The sequence below is a fragment of the Hirundo rustica genome, chromosome 2, assembly GCF_015227805.2.
Source record: "Hirundo rustica isolate bHirRus1 chromosome 2, bHirRus1.pri.v3, whole genome shotgun sequence".
Taxonomy (NCBI): domain Eukaryota; kingdom Metazoa; phylum Chordata; class Aves; order Passeriformes; family Hirundinidae; genus Hirundo; species Hirundo rustica.
This window is the reverse complement of record NC_053451.1, coordinates 17,377,523-17,397,554: the sequence shown is the minus strand read 5'-3', so window position 1 is coordinate 17,397,554 and position 20,032 is coordinate 17,377,523. Positions and strand designations below refer to the sequence as shown.

Genomic DNA, 20,032 nt, shown 5'->3' with positions numbered 1-20,032 from the left:
AATTGAAATATCGATGGCTGATTGATATGACATGACATTAATATCCATGACAAAGCACATTATTTTGCCATTGCTGAATAAAAAAAGTCTTGAAATACAGTTTAAAGCGTGTATTTACAAAATTTCCTACAGGGACATTTACCATTAGGCCAGAGCAACAGCTGTGGCAGCGTACTTCCTCACTGCCTGGCAACCATGACCAAAGAGTCGGAGTCGAGAAGGATGCACAAAGGTAAGACCTTTTCATTGTTTCATTTCTGTTAAAAATCAGTGTTAAGTTTTTCAGAAATAAGCCTGAAACTGGTGTTGCTATAATCAACAGGTCTGCAAAATAAAAGTTTACTTCTTGGTAACAAAAGCAAGCTCTAAATGTAACTGATTTTTTTGATATTGGCAAAATAGGAGGCACATTACGATGTAGGTGCATTTGTATTTTTTTAAGTACGTGGTCACCAAATATAATCCAGTAAACAATAGAAGTATATTGAAAATACACATTGTGTTAACTGGGTAGTTTCTGTGAGTGATTTTGAAGCAATATGTTAGATGTTCTTTCTTTTTTTTCTTCCCTTGTTTTTTATGTTGGGATCTTAAAAATTGTTTTTCGCAGCCACGTGTTTTTGTCTGGATGAATTCCCCAGACAGAGATAACTTTGAGAAGCTGTGACTGTGGTGTTATAAGTGGCCTTAAATATTTGGGCTACAAAATAGGAAGGGAGGGAGCTATTCTGTTGTTGATAGATGGCTGTGTTTTTTTAATAGGGACACAGCAATTCCAGATCCAAAGGCAAGCTAAACCTCTGAAACATGATCTTGTAGGCTATGGGATTCTGTGTCTGTTGTTTGTTGAGCAGTATTTTCTGCTTTTATGAGATGTATTATTCATAAGCGTCCCATCTTCAAAAGGAGCCACTCCTCAGTGCCATCTGTCAGTTTATTTTCTTTCCAGCATCTGCATCGCCGTTATGGATATCAGTGCGAGAGGTCTTTGTGTAGAGCTGCACTAACTGAGCCTGAGCTGAGCTAGATCCATCCCATTGTTACAGGACTCGCCAGAGCTTGCAGCTGGTAAAGGTCAAAGCAGCGGCTGAGCTCAGTCACACGCACCAAGGTGACTCAAGGCAGGGATGGAACAAGCAAGCCGAAAAAGGATCGTGACTTACTACAGCCGCTCTGTAGAGCTGATCCAGTTGGGATTTGTTGGTTTTGAGCTTTAGCTGTGCAGCAGGCCTTACACAAACCTGCAGTGTTGTGCTAACTTACCTGTACTTATTTTAGGTACAATACAAAAGGGGCTTCATGCTCAGCTTGGAAATCTTTGATGTAATGTGTGTGCAAAGGTGGAATAGCTGGCAGTTAATGTTCAGACTCATCGTCGCGGCGTTACTTCAGTCTGAAAATCAACAGGGATGTTTCGGCTAAATTTTGACAAGAAATCAAGTATTTAAAATTGGAAATATTTCTATAAAATGGTTGCAAAGAGTGTTAGTGTGTGACCTAAAACACAGTTTTAAACTGTTACCAAAACTAACGCAGGCAAAGGTTTTAAAAATAAATCACTTTAAATGTTTAGGTTTTTTGTCACTGTGCAATCAAGACAATTTAAGAGTATGGTCAGATTTCTTGTCTTAAGAGTGAGAAAGAGAGAAGCCTCATGAATCAAAATCCAATTATGGCCTGACAAAGAAGAGAGGCAGAGAGGCACTGGGGCAGTTGGCATAGCACATATGCTGTTGAGGAATCATACGCTGTACTGCTTGTCATACTAGTTGGCTGTTATTTTTTGAAAGGTCCAGCAGTTTGAATGGAATTAGGAAATTATGAAGAAAGCCTTAAGGGATTAATTTGTACTGGAAGAGTGGACAGTTCTAGATGTCCTTTTCTGAAACATCAGCTTTGTGAAAGGGGAACAGGTGCTTTATTTGAACTGTCACAGGATTTTCAGTGTTAACAGGAAGGTTATAGGAACACAAGGATCATTTGTGGCCTCTCTTAGTAGTTACTAAAGGGTTTATTCCCTTTCTGTTCAACCTCAAGCTCCTTGAATTTACTGCTGTTGGAGGAATTTGAAGAGTGTAACTGCTTTTGCACTGAAGTGCCATGTTTCTAGGTTGGGGAAAGCTCCTTTGTCTGGGTGATACACCACAAAAGTGTTTGCAGGGCTCTTTCTGCACTGCAGTGCAGAACTCAGCAAGAACAGGAATATTCAAGTCAGGTGGCTGGAGTCAGATCCCAGACTATTTCTATCCAGCTATACAGAAGGGCCAGAGAAATAGTCTTCAATCACCTTCCTTTCAAGCCTTACAGGTGAAGCCTTAATAGAAGTCCCTTTGTGGTTTGAGCAGGGAAAGGACTGACTCTAACTTGGTGGGATTTCTGGTTTCCCCTCACACTTCACACCCATACTCAGCACATGGAAGGAAACCAAACTTTCTTCAAAGTCAAAAGTAAGGAAAGTGCATTTCTGTGGAACAGTGAGATGTGGGTAATGTTCTGAACATGATGCACTGCTTCAACACGCCACACAGGACTACTGAAATGGAGTATCATTTCCCATTAAAATGATGAAATCTTCTCGAGTGTTAGTCTCTCGAGATTATGGTGGTCTTAAAGTCCTTTGCCTTCTGCAAAGCCCTGGGCCGGATGCAAGAAAGAGAACAGAGTCTTCAGGTTCTGATTTCTCAAGGTTGTGTGCTTTGTTTATTATTTCTTATCTTACAATTCTCGCAGTGCCCAACTAAGATCTGTGCAGCTGCTCAGGCATCTGACGACTCCTCCTGCACTGGGAGGTCACTGTCTTTTATACTAATTATTACTTGCTCTTTATTTATAGTTATTTGCTAATACCTACTATGTATACTAAACAGGTCATCTCTACTCTGACCCAATCTCCTTAAATTACTTTGTGCCACCGTCACTACAGAAAATGGAGTGAGTGAAGAAGAAAGAAGAAGCAAGAAACAACGCCCAAAGTCCTCCATCTTTCTCCCATCCACTTCTATACTAAAGAACCTAAAACTGTGATGTTTCACCCTGTGATAAGCTAAACGACTATCTTTCACACTCTTGTGGCCTGTAATTCATCTCTCAGTTTTGGAAGCCTTTCCCATGGAGTGGGATCAAAGCCAGTGTCTTCCTGGGCTCTGTGCCAGGGTCTCAGACCACTCTGTCAAGGTCTCAGACTTCTCTGCCCAGGTCTCTGACCTTCCAGGGCAGCAAAAGGAATGCCCTGGACTCTGGCAAAATCTTATTTGTCTTGCACTAAAATCAACAGGACTTGAGTCTGAGTAACTACAATTAATTTCATCAGGCATATTTAAGTACATTTTTGAAAACCAAGCCAGATGTCATGTCAGTGGTCATCCTTGGAGATGGTTTTTTGAGTCCATCACTCTGTGATAAACGTTTATATTATGATAAATACCGCATATTAATTGTAAAAACATTCTTGATGTAGATCAGGTTTGCCTTCTCAGTATAAGTGACTATTTATCAGAAGGTTTACTGACAAATCAGTGGAACTATGAAAGGGTATAGAGACTGATTATACTGATAAATACAAGCTCTCTAATCTTCCTGCTCCAAAAGTTAGTTGTTCGCCTAAAAAAGGTGATGAATAGATAAAAAGTCACGTGTAGTGAGTCAGCGCTTGCTTTCCTCGTGTTTCTTTCCCCACTTGACAGGTTTCAGGTTTTTCACTCTGTCAGTTTTCCGTGGCCAAGGTGATCTATTGGAAATGACATGGGTGTCTTGGCTTCCTGATAACTTGCGCATAGAGCTGCACCCAGTGCACTGGAACTGGGTTCCGTGCAGAGCCAGGGTCTCACGGGGTAAATGCTGCTTTCATCCACTCAGTCCAGAGCTCTGGCTATCAAGTGGTGACCCACACACTGCTATCCAAAGAGGATGATGTGCTCCAGACGTGGTGTTAGTGGCTTCCTGTGCTCCTTAGGGCTTGACAGCATTGAGCAAAGTTCTAGACCAGATGTTCTGGTCTGTGCACATAGATGTGAAAACAAGTACATTCAAGGCTGGCTGGAGGCAGTAGCAGCTCAGCTGGTTCAAAGATATTATCTGCATGTTATCACTGAGCTGGTCATGGTCTGAAATGAGTTTCCTCTAATATGCCCTCTCCGGTTTTTCTTATTTCAGTCCGAGAAGGTAACTGTAAAAGTCTGAGCTGAAAAAAAAAAAAAAAGGAAGTTAAAAGTGAAATCAGAAATTTAAGAACAGCCTCTTGGGTTTGAATATGGATTTCATTCTCATTTTCTTTATGCAGGAACAAGCAATATCTATGAGTAAATTTTAGGCTGGATGCAGTAATAAATGTTTTCATGGATTTTTAAGTCCTAAACAGTCTTTATTCCAAGATTACCAAACAGTGTTCAGTCCAAGAATTGTTATTGAAAGAAACAGTCACTGTCAATAATCACAGCCTGAGTTAAGGGCAACTTGTATGTTTTAGAGGACACATATTTGTTATAAATCATTAGTGGAAAAAAGATATTTCTTAGCAGCCATCCATGAGGTATTTTTGAAAGACCGTATCTATAAATTCACCTCCTGTGAAAGGACATGCCTTTGTAACCAAACCATGTGCAAAAACAGAGTGAAGAAGCCGCTACCTCAAGACCTCACCGTGGGCAGGTGGATGCTTGGAGCTCCGAGCTGAGAGGCAGAAGCTTGCACAAGGACAGGGAGGAGCAAGGAGGGAGGGTTAGCCAGTGTAGTCCCATTGATGGACTGCAGGATGGACTCCAGAAAGGAAGAAGGAATGGTTAGCTGGGAATTAAGGTGTAAGACCAGACACAGAACTGGGAATAAAACTGTTGGGACAGAGAACTTATGTACCAGCAAGATGATTATTTGTGTCCTTTCTAAGCTCTGTATAAAAAAGGCAGCGTGCTGCAAGCAAGGGATATTTGTACAAACAATCTAGAAACTTTTCAAAGCAGTCTGCCTTTTTTTGTTTGTTTGTTTTTCACTCTTTTTCTTGTCAAACTCAGGAAAAAACAGAAAAGGTATGAAAATATCCCCTCCCCTGGCTGTATTTCTCATGTGATGTTTTTGCAAAAGTACCAGTTGCACCAGCACTGTCAAGTAGTTCTTAGACTCTTGAAAAACTTTTAATTAATGACAGCATTTCAAAAATCCTTTTTTTCCTGCTGTCAAATAGCCTGTCACAACAAAACTTCAGACTTGTGCTAATATCTGCAGAGCTGTGGCTTTGCACAGGCCTAATTTTTTTGCTTCTTTGCTCATAGCCGTACAAGTAGAGCAGAAAATGTAGAAATCTTTGCATCTCTGTGGGTGACAATGACAAGGTAGACAGACTTGGGCTTCCTACTTTGGCATGTTTCCACACAACAAATGTATCTTGACGTGTTAATGTCAGTCTTTAAAAACTGGGGGGAAAAAAAAAAAGAAGAAGAGAAAGAAGAAAGAATAGGAATAAAAGAAAAATGTATGGGATTATTTTCATAAAATACTAGTGGGTTCTTTACATACTTGACAGTGCCACTTTTAATAATAGCTTTCACCTTTAGTTCTGCCCTCACCATAATTTTGTGGTAGTATACCCTGGATTTTGTAATTCTGCAGTAACTCCTTTGGACTGTTTTCCCTTGATGACACGGCTTTATGGATTTTTGCAATATTTTTCTCGACAGTATGGCTGTTAACATTGTCAAGTTTACGGGTTTGCTGTAGAGCAGTGGAGCTCTGTAGTAAAACCGATGCAACAACAAGTATTTTAGGTTAAGACTTAACTGATACAAATCTTGGCTTGTGCGAAATTTTAGTTAAGTGCTGGATCTTACAAGGAGTCCAATATTTTTTAAGTGAGTGTTGTGTGAATTAGGCACCTGAGCAGTTTAAAAATTCCTTAAGCAACAGATTGTGCCTGCCCAGTGTGTAGGTGTGGCTGTAATGGAGGCAGGTTGCTTGTAAAGCCTTGTGATGTTGGTACGCAGCTGCTCCTGAGCTTCGAGCTGCCTGCTGCTTACAGAATGAACGTAAAAGGAGAACACAGAATTATGCTTTGTTTCTGCGAATGCATCCCATTTTGCAGCCTAACAAATGTTGATTTCTTCCAGTGTTTAGCTATATTTGCATGATTGCATAAATTTGACTGACAAATGTTCTCCTCAAAAATGGGTTCTTTCTCTTAAGGCGTAGAGCGTTCGTAGCACTGCTGTGCTGCTCTATGCCTTTTAGACTTATTTTTCAGTGAAATATAAAATACGGAATTAAGATTTCTGAGTAGGCAAGGATTTGTAGAGGGCTCAACAAAGAAGCATGCATTTGAATAAAGTCCTTTCAGTAATTTATTTTTTTTTTCTCTTTCCCTAATGAATAATTGATAACCATTTCACAGGAGCAATTAGTCATTCCAAAGTTTCGAGTATGAAAGGTAATTGCTTATCTGCAATAACAGAAGCATTTGCCAAAATAAGGGGGGGAAAAGCAAACCACATATGTGAATCAGTAATACCTGTGTTGTGTGATGCTGTTATTTATGAATGCTGACATGTATTTGTGTCCCTTTTGTCTCTTTTACTAATTGATGCAATTGAATTTTTGATTTAAATTGATTGTTCCTTTAAATGGCGTCTGAGTCCTATTAGTTCCTTAGAAACCAGCTTTAACTGTGTCCAAGAAAGCTTTGTATGGTACGGAGGGAAGTGAGGAGAAAACTACCTTGGAAATGCTTGGGGCACAGTTACTTTAATGACATGCTTCAATTATTCAGCTGAAGACACACTTTTGAGATAACTGCAGTTGCCGGCTCTCTGAACTGGGACTCTCCCAGCTCTGGCATGGCAAAAAATACCAGAGAGTAACCTTGTATGCACAGATAAGGAATGAGGATAAGGCAGAAAAAACCTGCATTTTAAGCATGCTTAAATGCATCATTGCATGCTTAAATGCATCATTGTCTTAATGGTGTCTAGTTAGAATTTTTATCTGGACCTTGCTGCATTTGTACATTTGTCTGCATTTTTCCCATGTCTGTTTATCTTAAATATGTGGCCTGTCAGTGGCTGCCTTCCTGTAAGAATGAGAGGGTTTCATGTAGTCTGTCAGTCCTTCCTAATCTCCAGCTCTGCCAGCAGCTCAGAATTTGGGTCAGTATAGTGCAAAGACTATTATAAACCTAACTATCAGAACTATGAGAAAAATCTCACTTCTTGCATTCATTGAAGGAGAAGATGAGTAGTGCGGTTACATTTCTAATCACATAGATGGAACAACCTTAAAAGGGCACTGTAAAAGACTTCAGCAGTTAAAATGACAACTCCTCCTCATCAGGCAAGCTCAACAACCTCTCTCTAAGTCTGCATTACTTTCAAAGAGCAACAGACACATGAGGAAAAAAATAATTGTGAAGAGACATTTTCAAAAGACACATTACCAAACATAGTTTCCTGTGTTCAAGAAGGATGACTTTTCAGAAAAAATGTTTTTGTCAAAAAAATCACAGAAGAACCTTTGCATGAACTTTATTTTTCTTCAGAATCATTGAGCTGTAAGATCTGCCTCAATCCTGTAGGGTGAACTGCAATTTCAAAACTCCAGTAAAGTACCTCTACATGAGTGACCATGATTCTATAACAAGCAGCCTGTATTATTTAAACTAAGAGTCCAGTTGCAGTTACCAGATGGCAGACTTTCCCAAACAGACAAAAGAAAATCCATATTCAATAAAGTCAACCAGAAAAGTCCTTAGGAATACTGAATATCAGGGCTTTTTTTCTTTTTTCTCTAATTTAGTCAGTGTCATTTCTTCCAAATTCCTGAATTTAACTGCATTACTTTCCAATTGAGGCCTAATTTTCATTTTAAAATGTAAATTTCATTTTTTTTCAATTAGATTTTTATTATACAGATACAAGAACATATATTGAAAAGTCATCTGTACTAATGTGCACATATTTGAATCCATCATAGATAAAACAGGTATTTAAAGCTTTTATTTCAGCTTGATTAACTTGTAAAATTAACTGTAACATTGTAGTACCTTGGTCACAGCGCAGTAAATACTGAGGTGGGTGTTCAAAATGCTTGCGCTGCTAACAAGTTACGCTCCTGTCAGATAATTTTTGTATGAAGTCAGTGTTTCCTCTGTACTTGATAGGTTATAACCATCAGCGCATCTGTGAAAACCAAAGGCAGAAGTCTCCAGAATTCTACAGCAGAACAGCATCGGAATCCAACGTGTATTTGAACAGCTTCCATTACCCAGATCGTAGTTACAAGGACCACGCCTTCGACACGCTGAGCTTGGACAGTTGCGACAGTATGGAGACGAGCATATCAGCCTGCTCACCAGATAACATTTCCAGGTAAACCTTCTGTCCTTGGGATTCTACAGCGCTCACAGGGTCACAATGAAAAAAGAGAATATGTGCGTGTAGACACTGAGATAGTGTGAGTGCTGCTGATTGGTTAAGTAAATGTAAGATTATTAGCCAGGCATCGTATTTGTCTAGCTCCTCATAATCAGGTTTAAATACACCGTAGCTGTTTATTGAAAGATGGAAAATAGAAATATGAAAAGTCATAATGCAGAGGTTTACAGAGCAATCAGTGCTCACCTGATCACTGCAGGGAAGGAATTTCCTCTGATACGAAATTTCTCTAGGACATGCGCCATTGATAATGTACACTTCTTCTACAAGTCCAGCGTGTTAACCAACTAGATGCTTAAGCTGAAACACTCAGACTTCCTCCAAAAGTCTTTTTGCCCTTTCCTCTTCCTTTTCTGTGTCAGTAAAAATGAAGAGATGACACTGAAAAGCTTGCTTTTCTCATCTTCAGAGGCTGTCAGCTCAGACACCATTTCTCAGATGAAAGGAATTTCCATGATCCGTGTTAAAAGTCCAGATGAATCTCAAAATTGTGTGCAAACAATTTTCTCTTGACAGTCTGTTTTTTATTTCTGACATTATGGTAATTCTTTCATTCCTGCTCACAGGCCTGCCCCAGCAGTTTCACAGGCATAAACAGAGGCTGATAATTAAGTACAGCTTTCTCACAGCACTATGAATACCTTGTGAACCCAAGGACAGCTCTTTTGGCTAGCGTGTAGTGTTTTACTTAGCATCTGTTTGCTGTGGCAGGGATGCCCCTGGCTTTCCCCTTTTAGTCAATTATCACTGCAGTGTTGAGTTTCAGAAAATACCAGTGGCAGTCATTCTGCTGACTGGTTTACTTGGGCTTTTTTGCATTGGTTAGTGCAGGTTTTGGTTTTTATAAAGGAAAAACAGTAGGACTTGGGTTTTGAGGAGTTCTGTTTTAAATGGATAGTCAGCAGGTTTCTGATAGCTGGAGACAGGCTGGGAACTAATTCTGTGCGTTGATCTAATGTGCCAGTGATATGAAACCTTTCTCTCCCTGACTTCCTGCTCTGACCATTTGGAAGGAGAATGGTGTGCGTCGGAGCTTAGCATCTTGTAAGTCCAGTCTCCAACCCAGGACTGGGAAGCCCCAATAGCTGTTGAATTTCACTGGCACTGTTTGCTCTTCTGTTTCCCTCTGACTCTTGCAGCCAATGCCAGAGGAAAACAAAAGAAAGCAACACAAAGAAACGAATAGCCCATATCAATACAAAAGCCAGAAAAGTTCTCTTTACAACAGATCTTTCTGTTTCTCAGAAGGCAGACTTTGGTGAAAGAAGAAAAGAGCTGATTTTGTTGATAAAATCTGGAAGATAAGCAGTTAATTTTCCTCGACAAAATCTCATTTAAGCAAAATTAGTTCAGACTGTTTTAGATGGTGTTTGAGAATATTTTCTATTCATATCAGACTTTAAAGGAAAACTATTTATGGTGCTTTGTTCTGACCAGTTTAAAATGTTTAAGTTATATTTTACCATGTTTAAGGTGAGAGAAGCACCTTTTTTGTAGAAATGCATAAAATTTGGGGGTGCTCAAAGTACAGAAGAACCGCTGTAGTCATTCATCAACTCACCAAATGAGCTCTTTTTTCATTAGTGGCTACTGCAATGAATTGGATCTGAACACTGTCAACTCCATTCTTAAATTATGTTGGACTGCAAAATATTTCTTTAAATACAAACTATTATTTTAAATAAGTAATAATGGGGGTTTTTGCAGTGCTAGCACTTCAAATGTTGCAAGAATAGAGGAGATGGAGAGACTTCTCAAACAAGCACATGCTGAAAAGACTCGGCTGCTTGAGACCAGGGTAAGTGTAATTTTGAGTAACTAAGAGTAGGGATGTAAGTTTGGATAATATTCACCTAATGCAACATAGAAACCTACCCAGCTTATACCTAATAGACAATTTAAAAATACCTCTTCCCGCCCTGGCTTCATCTCACACTACAACCTTGAGCCCATATACAATATCTGCTATCTCAAAGGACAAGTTGATGGTAAAATTGCAGAAACTTGGTCAGCATTGGTTTGACAGCTGCTGGGGGAGCTGCTTAAGAAGAACCTTCATTTCTATTTGCAATTCTTACTCCAAATTTCAGTCCAGTGTGCTGTGTGTATATATATATATATATTTTTTTTTTTTTTTTTTTTTTTCTGCCTGCTTAAGGAACAAAAAAGTACTTAGCCCTAGCTTAGAAATTACATTGCCAACTATAGTTTTGCACATAATTGAAGTTCTGTGTGTGCTGTGGTATTTAGGAACGGGAGATGGAAGCTAAGAAACGAGCTCTGGAAGAAGAAAAACGCCGCAGAGAGCAACTGGAAAAAAGATTGGAGGAAGAAACGAGCCAAAGGCAAAAATTAATTGAAAAAGAAGTCAAAATACGGGAGAAACAAAGAGCACAGGTGAGATATGGGAATGTGGAATGGTTTTGAACTGCAAGACTTCCCCTTCATATTCAAAGAAAGGACTAAGTGTATTTCTGCCAATGGCAAACAGAACTGCTTTCAGCTGAACAGATGGATTTAGTATTTCTGAGGTGCAGTTATTTTGCTAAAAGTATGTTTGGGCTTTTGGAGTCAAGTAGTCTTTTAAAGTTAGATAACAGCAATAGGTATCTATTCAGCATATTATATATGAAGTATCAATATTAATCCTATGAAGTTTGTTCCTGAAGATAGGCAGAGCAGATTTTTTTGGCCAAAACAACAGAAATTTGTGAGTGTGTTAAGTTTATAAACCATTGGTGCGGAGTTGAGGGGGGTTTTGTTTTGCTTTTTCTTTTAATAGATAAAATACCTTGAAACGTGTATTATTACTTCCAAACATTTGACCAAAAAGAAAAAGACAAAAAAAGGAAGTTTTTTCAGCTCCACATCTACAGTAGAAAGTAAATATTATTTTTTCTAAAGTTATTAAAGAGACTGTACAATATGAGAAACATTACTTAATTTAAAAAGTGTAACCTCCTACATATTTTTGCTTCTTCTTTGGGCTTAGAGGTACCTTGAGTTTTCTTTAGGCTTAGGGTCTTACCTATTTGTTTATTCCTCCAAAACCAATAATATCTATAAGGTACAGCAAATAGACTAGGCAGTCATAGCTAGTATACCATAGCAAGACAATGCTTAATAGATGTATTTGAGTGCAGAAGATCCATATTATATTGGAATATCTTTCTGGTTTTATCTGTGCTACCTTTGCTGATATTTTAACCAGCTGTTTCTAGTTAAATATATTCATTCATTTGTTTTTATATAAAATGTAATTAGGAATGCTAAATTTTCCTTGCTTGCAACCTTTTGTCCTCAGGAATTTTGTTGACAACTCAAGTATGGCATAAACAACAATGCAGTGCTGATATCTTTATCCTAAATTAGAGCATGCATGTGTTGTAATAGAATGTCCTGTGAGTTACTGCTAATTGTCAAACTTGGCAGAGAGAAGACGACTGAATTGGCAAGAAGACAAAAACCTAACTGTCAAAAATTGCTGGGTTTTTTTCTTTTTTATTTCCTTTGTACAATGAGACCAATCATTTTTTGTTTCTTTTTTTTTTCTTTTTTTTTTTTTTCTTTTTTTTTCCCCCAGCACGTTTTGACACTTAGAAATGTAAATGAGAGGAAGAAACTCAGAAACTCCACCTTTGCACTTGCCAGATCTGGTGCCAGCTTCTGTCATACAGGACTGCATAATTTTAGAAGGGTGCTAAGAGTTGTGAGCAGCACAGCTCCTATTGCACCAAGAGGTTCTTAAGAATGCAATGAGGGAAAGTCCCTTTGATTTGAGACTCGAAGTGGGATTTAACAGTCTAACTTGAGGAATGGAGCAGGGGCAGAGTAGTTTCTCCAGGTCAATGACTTCTCTGGAGTCCAGGGGGAGAGAGATGCTCCTTTCACAGATCCTTGAAAGCATCTAAAATCATCTTCTGTTCCACCCAAAGCAGCCTCTCTCTGCCTCAGCTGCAGCAGGAGCCTTTTCTGGGAGACCTGTCTTCTGTGTTTAAAATGAGGGGCTGGTGATTGTGCATAGACCCTCCTGGCACAGAAAACAAGAATATTCCCTCAGTCAGCACAGGTTCCAAATCACTATCTCCTCCTGCTTGTTCTCCCAGCTGACACTGTCCAGGCTTGGTGCAGAACCCTGAACTGCAATCAAGAATGAGGCACTGTTTCCTGCACTACTTTGCTGTCTCTTGCAGAGGGATGCACTTCAGCTCTCCGTACCATACTATGAACTAGCTATCACAGTTCATTTGTTCAGCACAAAAGAACTGCTTTGTTCACTGCAACCTCTGTGAAACGAACTGGCAATTACAGTTCATTCCCATTATTAATGTTTCCTGCGACAGCATGTTCTTATTATTTATATATTATAAACTGCATGAAAATACCTGTAGCAGTAGAATTAAAATTAAAAGAGTGGCATGTGTGCAAGTGTGTATTTGATCCAGAGGAGTAAAGGGTTTGCTTAACATCCCACGTATGAAGTTCTTGGACTTCATCTAAGGCAGCAACACACCCTTAACATTTAATTGATGTCTTAATTCTAAGAGAACTTTTCTGTGCTGTCACCTCTGTTTTACCAGTTTATCAGCTGTTGATTTTAAGAAACTTCTATGCTCTGTCTGGCTTCTACAGAGTTATCCAACACTGTAAAATTAGACGTTCAAAGAATTTTTCTTTTCAAGAAAACTAGAGCTCCAGTAAAAACTCTTTATTCTTCTTACATTTATTCTTAAAATCTATGAGCAGTTTTCAGTTATGTCCTTGCAGCAGAAAGGCTAGGAGATGATAAGGCTTCTCTTGAAAATAACATGATTTTCTTTTTGTCCTGCAGGCCCGTCCCTTGACTCGCTATTTGCCTGTTAGAAAGGAAGACTTCGACCTGCGAAGTCACATTGAAACAGCCGGGCACAACATCGAGACCTGCTACCACATTTCTCTCACGGAGAAGACCTGCCGAGGCTTTCTGATTAAAATGGGAGGAAAAATTAAAACATGGAAAAAACGGTGGTTTGTTTTTGACAGAAACAAGAGAACCTTTACTTATTATGCAGGTAGGTGGCAGGATTGCTACTAGGGTACATCTGTTCTTCTGTTTTCTTATCAAACTCAGCTGAGTTATGCACAAGTAGGGAATCCAGATAAAACTTAGATTTCCACTTCATCCCTTCACTTAGAGGTCGTGTGAACTCTTCCCTATAGCATTCAATCCTCATGCAAGGTAAGGCAGAATTGAGCATACAAAACAAAACAAAGGAGGAGATGCAGATGGGCAAGAAAAAAAAAAAAAAGAAAATTATAAGGTTACAAGTACACAGAATAATGGTTCCACATATTTTATTTTTAAATATTATATACTTCCCCCAATGACTGAATGATTTCTTGTACCATTCATATAAGGATATAATTTATCGTACTGACCATAAAAATTGAATTGAATGCTTCTGCAGTCCTGTGCTTAATGTGAAGAAAAAGTTTTCAGGAAATTAAACATACAGGGGTAGACTTCTTGAGTTTGCCTTATTTTGAAAGTGTAAGGAATTTTAGATGAAGAATACACAATACTCCAAAGGTGTTTGTGTACATGAAGTTGTGTTACACAATATCTGGAGCCATTATAAACTTGACATTACTTTTATCTTAGGGTAAACCCAGAAATGGGGAATTTAAGAACATACTTATTTCTCCAGATGCTGCGCAAATACACGTGTGGTTTGACTTTGAAGTTTCAGGGAAGCCGCAAAAATAACCTCGTGCTCTGAATGTTTGTTCAGAGAGGCCAGAAAGAGGCATATGCAGGATGGTCATTGCTAAGATGCAGAAGAAAACACTGAGTACAGGAACCACCCAAACAGTTTCCTTTACTTTACTGACATAACTGCTTTCCAGCAAATCATAAGGAAATTAAAATTGAATTGACTCATTCATTACACACCCACTGAATATTTCTTACTGGTTTTCAGTAGAACTATGAAGAAAGTGACAAACGTTTTTTATTTTGTTCTTAACATCTGGTTTATTGGTTGGGAAGGCCTGTAACACACAGTAGCGCTCCCATCTGGTACTGATCTTTTTTTTGTCTTCTTTTAGTAGTTAAGTTAACATTTAATGGTTTCACTTTGGACTGAAGTACAGTTGCCATAATGTAATCTCAATTACCAAAGAAAACTTTTGTTAACGTCTCAAGGACTCCAGCCAACAAGCGTAGTTTTATGAGGAGTCTGTACCAGCTGCACTGAAATGCTGCTGCTTGTATGAGTGAGGATCCACCTAGATCTCTAAATACGTAGTAGATTTCCAGAATAAATACTGGTGCTGTAAATTCAGAGTAATTGAACTCTTAAGTGAATGTACTGAGACAATGCTTTAGTTCTGCAAGTGGTCTGAACCAAGAGCCTACCTTGAAGTCTGACAGCTTAGTGCAGCAACTGAAGCATCTGCACTTTCTAAAGTGAAGCATTCAGGGAACTCTACCAAGACACTTTTGATGGGAGCTTGTGGGTACCTGAAACAGCCTGGTAACCAAGGCCCCAGGTGGGGCTTTAAAAGAGAGTGGATCCCCTGCTTACTGGTAGTGCACACTTTGTATAGTGCTGTATTTATCTCAGCATAACATGTGCTGTAATCTCATAATCCTGAATCTCAGTGCCTCAGTACTGCTCCTCTGGGGGCTGGCAGGAAGATTCACAAGATTTCATTTTGCCATCATATGAGGCTTTCAGAATTGCCTGCAGCTACACATAGGCTGTAAGCTGAGTTCCCCAGGTGTTTAAATGACAGCAGAATCCCTTATGGGACTGATAAAGATGTTCTGCATGACTGTTCAGTGTTGAGATGATACTATGACTTGGGGGCAGAAAGCATTACATTCCCCTAATACAAGAGTGCTGGGAGTGAAAGGAAGTTTGCCTTTCAGTGTCCACATGCAGTTGGGATGCTTGTTAACAATTTCTTTCTTCACTGCAGGAAAATGGAGGGTGAATGCTGCCCTGCCCTGCTCCTTTTTCTTGTGAAAAATTATAATGGTGACTCTTAAGCTCACATGTGAAAAAGCATTTTTCTTAAAAAAAGTACATGCACAAACTGTGTTCTAATATAAAGGTTTTGCTGTCAGATTGTATTGAAAATTCGATCATCATTAAAGTCTTCCCTTGAAGGCAAACTGGAGGTCTTAGAGTGCAAACTGTCTGAAGTCTGGCTGGTTTTCATGGAACTGGAAGAGTGCATATATCTAAGAGACATCTGTCCTTCGGTCCATCTGTCCTTCTAATACCCTCCATAACATTTAGGCTCCCTTCAGTGAAGGGAGTGACTTGCAAATAGATGAGGAAATTACAAAAGCTTTTATCCGTGGAAACTAGGTGACAAAAGAAGACAAAGTCAAAAATGCATCTCTCAATAAAACCAACAAACTAGTAAGAAAGGTTGAAGGTTTCTGTGGGATTCCAGAAGCAGACCTGTCAAGTCAGCTACTTATCAGCTGAACATATTTGGAAATGCAAATTAAGATTTTTCTTCTTACTTAACTTTGCTTCATTTCAGTTCTGAAGTCATTCTCTTTTCCGTTTTAGACAAACATGAAACTAAATTAAAAGGCGTAATATATTTTCAAGCTATTGAAGAAGTCTATTATGATCATCTAAAGAATGCATATAAGGTAAACTTTGTTATTGCTGTTTTAACCACGTATGACATAGAGTACCCAATGTATGATAGCTGCTGTAAAATTCAAGGGAGAACTAACATTACTGGGGGAGGGAAAAAAGAAACAAATACTAAAAAAAAAACCCTGGAGTGGAGGAGAAGAAAGAGGAAGCTAATCAGTGATTAGCACTGTTTTTTTATACTAATGGAAGCAGAGATAAGTGTCTGCCTGCAGAGTGGGATTTGCTGCAAGGAGTTCCTTAGTCCAGTGGCAGGACCACTGAAATCAGTGGCTTGGACAAGTCAAGGGCTGGCTCTGTCCCAGAGAGGGAGTTAACTGTGCTGGCAGCTCATGGCACCCCCTGTCCCTCACCTGTACTTTAAATGAGCTGTGAACAGTTTGTCAAAGTCACCCAACAGAGTGGGGGAGTTAGTTATTTGGGCATGAAACAACAGCTTGGAGCCCTGTAGTACTGTGTAATAGTCTACTGGGAAAATGGTGTAAAAGGTGTTTATGGTGGCTACAAACACTTAAAACGGGTCTCTGCTGCAATATAAGATGCAGTGGTACAGCATTTTGTCTTTCTTCTTAACCCTACTCGTAAATATCCCTGTAAGCAATTCCACTTCTGTTACCAATAAATTGCTTTGATTTCACTCTTTGATATCTTCTTTGTTTTCTATCCTAGAGTCCCAACCCGTTGCTGACCTTCAGTGTTAAGACCCATGACCGCATCTACTACATGGTTGCTCCTTCTCCAGAAGCCATGAGGATATGGATGGATGTCATTGTTACGGGCGCGGAAGGCTACACCCACTTCATGTTATAATAAAAGGGGAGCAAAAGGGCATCCTGCAATAACACAACTAATGAAGTTAGCCATAGCTAGTGACAGCTGAAAAGCCAGTGAATACCCTGAAGTGTCCTCCTTATGATGTGCACCCAAAACCTCGGATTGAGAGGGGGTTACAAATGCATTGAAAAGGGGGGGTGTTACCTGTTGTAGCTGATCTTTATAGGAATGAACGAACTAAAGCCGCTGAGAGAACCATAGTGCTCCAAAATGGATAATCAGGCAGTTTTAATTACGGCATCTTGATTGAATGGTAAGTTTCTCTTTTACAGAGAATGTCTTCATAAATTTATACTGAACAGTTTACAAGAGTGTGTGTTCTCATTGGTATGCAAAAATTTTAGTAGTGAAACAAAAAGGTGTAATAAGCATATATTTTAATATGCAACATTTGACATTTATAGATGATTAGGTGACTTTTTAAAAAACTTTTAGTCAAGTATTTTATAAAAATACAAACAAAAAAAGCAGCCCTAAGGTACATACAGTTCTTGCCTTAGTAGTTAAGTGTTAAAACAGAGCCAAAGAGTTACATGATTCCCTTACATTTTCATATTGTTACTTGTACCTAACTTTCTGTAAGGGGACAGTGCCAAAACTCTTAATGACTTTTAATGTAATTGAATTGTTATATTCTTTGTGTTCAGACACTTTGTGGCATCAACTGTATGTTTAAAGTTTGCATCTATAGAGCTCAACCAAAAATAAAAAAAAAAAAAGAAAAAAAGATAGCTTTATAAAGATGCAATTTTTTTTCCACAAGGATGAGAAATGGAAACACATGTAATAGCTTCCTCATAAAGAGGGATTTTTTTAATCTTCCCTGTTGAACAGAATAAGCTGGTTCTGGACCCTACAGCAATTTCTTTTACGTAGTAAGGTCCCAGTGTGGTTCTAATCTTACTCTGTGCCAAGTGAACGCTCTATTGAAATCTCTCAAACGCTGCCTGCCTTGAAGCCAGCACCAAAATCTCTACCTATCTGAATTTTTTGGAGCCAAGCTTTCAGTCACAGAGAGTTGTTTTCTTGTTTAATGTATATCTGCACAAAATAATGCTGTCAAATAGAATAAAAAGAGAGAGGTGAGTTCTGAGAGTTTACACTAAGCAGTGTATGAATAAAAACCCCTGAAAGTTTGAAGTAGTAGGGAGTGGGATTCCTAAAACAGCAAAAATACTGAGGGTGCACCAGTCTCCCATTTTAGAATGATCTGCAAGTCCTTGAGCAATACTGCAAAAATATAAACTAATTGAAATGAACTTCAATAAAGTGTCATGACTTTAAAGAGGTTGTATTTCAGTAATTGAAATTGCTCATTGGTTTGTGTACTAGAAGAAAGCACATTAGCTTTTTTCTTTTTCCTTGATGAAAAGTTAATGGCTTTCGATTAAACAAATAAACTGAAAAGAGAATAGCAGTATGCTGGCAGAACATTTTTGTTGTACTTTTTAAACCCTGTAACTGTAATGAATGGGTTCATGGTATACACAGGTGATGTGGCCATTCTAGGATGACAAACATCAGTTTCGACTTGAATCATAAAAGGAGAGACTGTTGTTGTAAGATACTTGTTATCATCTGTGCAGATCACAGCCTGTAATCTATAATTTAAAACACTATCAAATAAATTGCTTTTGTTTATACAGTTATTATTTTCCCCTGATGTATCCTGATTTTACTCCTAAGTATAGTTATAAAGGTTTTCTAATAATGATTTTTGTATCCTGCATGATGCAATGAAGGCATTTCAATAAACATTTTTAAAAATACACTTGTTTCAAATATTTTCTTGCTACATTATCCTGAGACATTTTTGCTTGTCTTTTAAATAGTTGTATACGGTCATACAAACAACACTGTATTTCTCAGTAACACTTAATTGAGCTATTCCAAGTATTTTCCCATAAAACAGCTATGGAAAATAATCTTTTGCAGGGCAATGAAATTAGGAGTGTAGTCTGTTTTCTGCATGTACATATGTCTTGGCTTGGGACAAATTTGGGGGAAAACTCCTGTATAGGATCCTTTTAAGGAAGCAAACTTAAGTGGCCCCTCCCTCTAACTGGTCCGGTAAAAAAACCTCTTTGGAGAAAAGTGGAAAAAGCTATTTTACTAAACAAATAAAGTGCATACAAGTATAAAGAATGAATAATATGAAACAATAAAACCTCTCCTTCTGGAGTGAGATGGCAAACTGAGAAAGTCCTTGCCGTGGGTGTAGCTCGGCTCTCTCTGTCTCTCCTCAGTCCCAGTCCCTCTGGCGCTGCTGGAAAATGCCGAGGTCCAGGCCCCGGTGGGCCGCAGGTGCAGCCCCCAGTGCTCCCCTGGGTTTTCAGTCCAGAGCAGGTTTAAACAGTTCCAAGAAAAAGGGAAAAAAACAGTCCAGGGAACTTCTCTGCCCTAGCTAGCTGAAACTAACTAAAAGCAAAAAGATCTCTATCCTGCCGTCTCTCCAAGCCTCCGCCGAACACCCTGTCCGCAGAAGAATGTGGAGGAGTCAGGCAGTTTTCTCAAAACAAACTCCGCGCTTCTCCTTGCTCTTAGAACCAGCCTTAAAGGCACAGGACTCAATATACAGCACAAACAGAACAGACGATTGGGGATACAAGCATCATAAAGTTACCCTAGGACAACGTAATATAATACCTTTTTCATTTTTAATGAACTTTTTTGAAAAATTTATCACCAGCTTTGGATATTGACTTGTTTGTTTGCTTGTTTAACTGCAAACAAGGAATTGCTCGATTTTAAGGATTTCGGAAGTTTTTCCAATATTTGACTTACGCTGACCAGAATGGGAATATTAACTCCCTGTGGAAATGAATACCAGGGTGGTTTCCTTATTGATTTGTTTTCACTAAGATTGCCATCACCATCATCATCATGAAGTGGGGTGGGTTCTGTAGTGGTGTACATCAAACAACGTAAGCAGAGCATGGTGGTAGGCACTCCCTTTTATGATCAGCCTGCAATGACTATAAAAGCCCTTCAAGCTTACCTGCCTGGGAGTCAAACACCTGCTTACCCTGAAGGCTCTCAGGCAATTGCAAACCACAGAGGCTGAGTCTTAAAAACCTCCTCTGTGGTGTCCCATGACCTACGGGCGCTGGCCTGCTGCTCGGATGG

The 20,032-nt window shown here is 39.0% G+C and overlaps 1 protein-coding gene across 10 annotated transcripts in view; it reads left to right on the top strand.

The window, feature by feature from the left end:
- Positions 1–18,675, top strand: part of PHLDB2 (pleckstrin homology like domain family B member 2) — a 121,385-nt gene extending 102,710 nt beyond the window's left edge. For all 10 annotated transcript variants that reach the window (XM_040057197.2, XM_040057199.2, XM_040057204.2 and 7 more), the window contains 7 exons: positions 133–232; positions 8,138–8,345; positions 10,119–10,209; positions 10,662–10,808; positions 13,243–13,462; positions 15,980–16,065; positions 16,742–18,675. In XM_040057197.2, the coding sequence (XP_039913131.1) occupies positions 133–232; positions 8,138–8,345; positions 10,119–10,209; positions 10,662–10,808; positions 13,243–13,462; positions 15,980–16,065; positions 16,742–16,882 (993 nt within the window). In that variant the 3' untranslated portion in view covers positions 16,883–18,675. The remainder of the gene's footprint in view (positions 1–132; positions 233–8,137; positions 8,346–10,118; positions 10,210–10,661; positions 10,809–13,242; positions 13,463–15,979; positions 16,066–16,741) is intronic.
- Positions 18,676–20,032: the final 1,357 nt, after the last annotated feature.